Below are 4,985 nucleotides of genomic sequence, written 5' to 3'. Positions count from 1 at the left end.
TTACTACTTTCCTTACTGGTTTAAATTGGTTCAAATGTCTATCTAGATAGATAGATTTAATTTCGCCCGATTCTATAGTATTGTAGATATTAACATCTCTTGTATATACCCAAAGTGGTGAAGGGTATCATATAGTCGGTTCGTCCGACTTATGAATTTTCCTTACTATTTGGCGTATGAGTGACATGAAAACGTGTTGCTAAACACGTATACGACACCATAAACGAACTTTTGATAGGGGTGGTCTTTCAGATTAAAGATAAAATTTATTTAAATCTAAAAAAAGAATTAACAACAAACTACCCTCAAGCTTATAAAACTTATGACAGACGAAACTAATAATCCTAGACAAGCGATACAAATATAAATAATAGTTATTACATTTTTCCTAAATTGCCGTAAAATGCCTTCTACCGAAATACAGACGTTTGTATTTGTCAAATGTCATGTTGTGAGCAAACGTCAATAAACATAACACAACATAAGTGTTATTTATGTTGGACACACTAAATCATACTTTCTCCTAGATTGACATCGATCAAAATGTCGTATTCGAATTTAGATGAATTTTCATTTTAACTCCATTGGCATCATAATCAATATGAATTTTGGCGTATGACAAAATGTCTATTATTTGTCTATCTTTAACACGAATAGCTGGCATATCCTCCCTGGCAATAATCTTTAAAATATGTATATGATGATGATGATGATGAAATTGACATCTATTTGAAAATGTCACAATTGGTATAATCCATGTAATCTATAATTTATCACACAACCTCCAGAGTGTCATGTTTTACAATAAGGCTCTTTAGTCTGATTGCCGTCTGATTTTTGCCTTTCCTTACTGATTTTATTTGTGATGACCACTTTGTAAAATATTTGTTAATCTTACTAAAATCAGCTACTTACATTCCCCTAAGCTTTGTTTTTCTTCTGCTCTGTTTTAAACCATATTCTCTTAATCTCCTTCACAAAATCACTAATTCGTTTAAGTGATTTTCATTTTACTCCGACTTTCATTTCTAATTTTACAATTTATCTCAATTGCTCTTGACATTGAAAGGTAGATAATTTCGTTAGAGTATTTCAAGTTGCTTTGTAATATTTTTTTAATTAGAAAATAATGAAAACTAAGATTTGTATAAATTAATTGAAGAGGAATTTTTAAATCTTTTATTACATTTTGAAAATTACTATATACGAAAAAATTACTAGATGAATAATGGTAATTTTTCTAAAACTATTTTTTTTAATACCTATATTTGATATTAAGTTATTTGCTTGATGTGTTGTGGATATAAGTATTTAGTTGATTAGTAATCCATTTGTCAAACATTCTCAAGGACTTCTAATTTTTCAGAAACATCAAAACATATTAAGATATAGTCATTATGATTTTATTATTGCAGTGCAGTTTGAAATTTAATTGAAAATTGGAACAAAATAACAGAAACGGAATGTAGAGAACTAAATATATAAATTCATAATTATAGGCAAAATTCAGCTGGTCCACTATGGGCCAGGAACCCAAATTTGTGGCAAAAAGTTTATTTCAGTAAAAAGGAAAATCCTTGTATATTTCAAATATAGGGACTGTGAGCTTTACACTAGTAAAATTTTATAACATTTTGGTTCATGGTTGACAAATGACGTGAGCCCAAATTCAAAAAAAGAAAAAAAAAAAACAGTAAGGAAAGGTCAGAAGTCGGACGGGGTTTTACACCAGTAAAATTTTATAACATTTTGGTTCATGGTTGACAAATGACGTGAGGCAAAAATCCAAAAAAAGGAAAAAAACAGTAAGGAAAGTAGTAAAGTCGGGCGGGCCGACTATATGATACCCTTCACCACTTTGGGTATATTCAACTGGTGAATCCTAACTGACGTTGCATTTTTGAAGGACCAGTAAAATTAAATTGGATCCATAAACATGTCATTCTGCAACCTACACTAAATTTTTCACTTGGTCAGATGTAGAGGTGCTTCTTAAAAGGGACAAAAGGTATCGTGATATATGGGGTCCTGGCATCGTTGAAAATGCGCTGCAGTATTCCTTTCTTGCTCCCCTCTGCGGTACAACTCATTCCGACGTATACGTGTATGTTCGGTTGTGTTCCTTTGTTGTTCCTGCTCATGGTATGCTGCATCCCGTCGCCTTTGGGAATGTGCTAAAGTATCTCTCTGCGGTACAACTCATCCCGACGTCTACGTGTATGTTCAGTAGTGTTCCTTTGTTGTTCCTGCTCATGGTATATTGCGTCCTGTCGCCTTTGGGAATGTGCTAAAGTATTCCTTTCTTGCTCCTCTCTGTGGTACAACTCATTCTGACGTCTTCGGGAATGATCGATAGTGTTACTTTCTTTTTCTGCTGTACGAAATTCTGGATTTTCTCTCCTTTGCATATGTGCAGCAGTATCACGTTGCTGGTCTTCAGTTCTAAATTCCTGGTTCTGTCGACCTAGTCTCATCCATTCTGCGCCGTATGATCTACGAATTGCGTTATTTTGCGTAGTTCTTAGCGAATCTCGATCTCCTTGAACTAAATTCCTTGGTAATCATCGGCCAATCCAAACCAAAGTTAAAAGGAAAAATGTACTTAGCATGGCACGTACGATTAAAGAAAAAAGCATCTACTGAAAAACTCACATTTCAGACTTAGGATACTATGATTCGGAGGCGTCGATATGTTACTAATGCATTTTATTGTCGTTATTGGTTATACTATTTTTACATATATGTATAAAAGCAACGTCTATCATGTTTATGACCAGTTTACACACATTATAGAATTTCGTCCCACCGAGTAAACGTATGTACAATTTATCTTATACTAGCTGGACCCGTGGCGCTTCGCTGCACCTACTAAAGTTATCAACGTTAAAGTTGAATAGCCACCTATATGCAGCTACTTGGTTTTTATATGCCCTCATTAACACTACAGATAATGACACTTAATATGATAACTAACTATTTTAGCACATCTTATGATTGATCACAATCCGACTTTTAACGTGTCTTCCGAATGACCAAAAAATTTATAGTGAAAATACACACTATTTCTTTCAATATTTTTGTTTTGTTTTTTTACGACAAACTGACAAAAATTAAAAATTATAATGCCAATATTAGTACATATATATAATAGAAAAAATATGTGAAATATATAAAATAAAAAAAAAATATTTTTTAGGTTTGGATTTATTGAGTATATTTTTCTTAAGTCGTTAATTTCTAGCTTGTAACATACTATCAAATACGTTAAATACATTTGTTAATAATTTTCTTAATACTAATATTATTAACTTAATTATTATTCTAATGCTTTTGGATAGACGATGGTTTTAGTTTTTCCGTCAGGAGCATAAATAAAAAGATTTGATGGATTTCCCACTCGGGAGCATGCAACATAAAGCTGACCATGTGAGAAACACGGATTTTCTAAATTTAATCCACAGACTTTAAGAGATTGACCTTGCGACTTATTAATTGTCATTGCAAAGGCTAATCGAACAGGAAACTGTAAACGTTTAAAGTTAAATGGAAGTTCGGATGTTATCATTGGAATTCGTAGTAGCATTACGTTTTCGCCTTTATATTTTCCAGTTATGATAGTGGCTTCGATTATGTTATTGTGTAATTTTTCCACAGCAAGTCGAGTTCCATTGCATAGCTTTGGAGGATCAATGTTTCGCAATAAAACGATAGGTACACCAATTTCCAATTGCAGCACATATGGTGGAAAACCTGGAAGATCGAGTGAATTTAGGAATTCAATTGGATAATTGACGACATCATTTTCCTCCATTACGGTATCGATGGAATTATATGTTTTTATACTTCCACCGATTCTATTCAGGATAATGTTGTTTATATAGTTAACGTCAACATTTTTAGCAGCCAATAATGCACGTTCACATAACCATTGCGTATTTTTGAAATTGCGGTCAATATTTGGAAATATGGAAATAATAAGATCTTCAATAGATTGTGCCATTTTACAAAAGTCGGGCGGAAATGTAATGCAATTTGTTGCTGGATTGACTGGCATTTTTCCATTTCCTAAATCTAGCAATTGATTAGAAAATTGTAAAGCTGATGTATCGTTTTGAAGAGCTACACGCATATTTGTAGTTAATTTAAGCGTTTTAACACGACTCCAAAGGAAAGAAGATTTTAAACATGCATTCAGCTCATCCTCTGGTGTTGAATCCGGAATGACAGGTAGAGTTTGACGAAAATCTCCAGCTAGTAGAATAAGAGCACCTCCAAATAAATTGGTGTTCCGCAAATCCTGTAAAGTGCGGTTGAGGGCTTCTAAAGATTTTTTAAGTGCCATGGTACATTCATCCCATACTATGATTTTGCACGTTTGTAAAACTTTACCCATTGATGAATTCTTTCTGATGTTGCATGTGTAATCCTCAGAAAATTGCCATTTTAATGGTAATTTCAGTGCATAGTGTGCAGTTCTGCCACCATCCAAAAGTGTTGCGGCGATTCCTGAAGATGCAATAGCTAACGCAATATTACCTTGAGACCGGACGCTGGCTAAGATCAGTGAAATAAGAAATGTCTTTCCTGTTCCACCGGGTGCATCTATGAAATGTAAACCACCGGTTTGGTTTATTATAGCATCCATTACATAATCGTAGATATTTTTTTGTTCAGGTTGCAACTTTGGCAAATTTTCTCCCAGGTAAATTTCCAATTCTTTTGTGTGTGTCGTGTTCTCTCTGCGATTTCTTGATCATTGCATTTTTCGTTTGTTTGGAAAGACACGATTTTTTTGGTGGCATTGTAATTATTACGATTAATTTAAAAAATACACGTTCAATACTTTTAGAATCTATTATTCAACTGAACCACAAATATTTGGCGACATTATATTTATGCCACATAGGTAAACATTTTATCGTATTTAAAAAACAGGTACCTTTTCCGTTAATATTGTATTTGATAAAAATAAGTATTCAGGTAGT

General features: G+C 33.2%; 1 protein-coding gene across 1 annotated transcript; it reads right to left on the bottom strand.

The window, feature by feature from the left end:
• Window positions 1–3,586: 3,586 nt before the first annotated feature.
• LOC133323074 (ATP-dependent DNA helicase pif1-like) lies at window positions 3,587–4,645 on the bottom strand (the record flags this gene model as incomplete). The annotated part of the gene is made up of 1 exon (XM_061532032.1): window positions 3,587–4,645. A coding segment is annotated over exon 1 (1,059 nt), but the record flags the coding sequence as incomplete, so codon positions are not given.
• Window positions 4,646–4,985: the final 340 nt, after the last annotated feature.

The sequence above is a fragment of the Musca vetustissima genome, unplaced genomic scaffold (assembly GCF_032173495.1).
Source record: "Musca vetustissima isolate MV318-11 ecotype Yass unplaced genomic scaffold, APGP_CSIRO_Mvet_v1 utg436, whole genome shotgun sequence".
Taxonomy (NCBI): domain Eukaryota; kingdom Metazoa; phylum Arthropoda; class Insecta; order Diptera; family Muscidae; genus Musca; species Musca vetustissima.
This window is presented reverse-complemented; position numbering and strand designations above follow the sequence as displayed.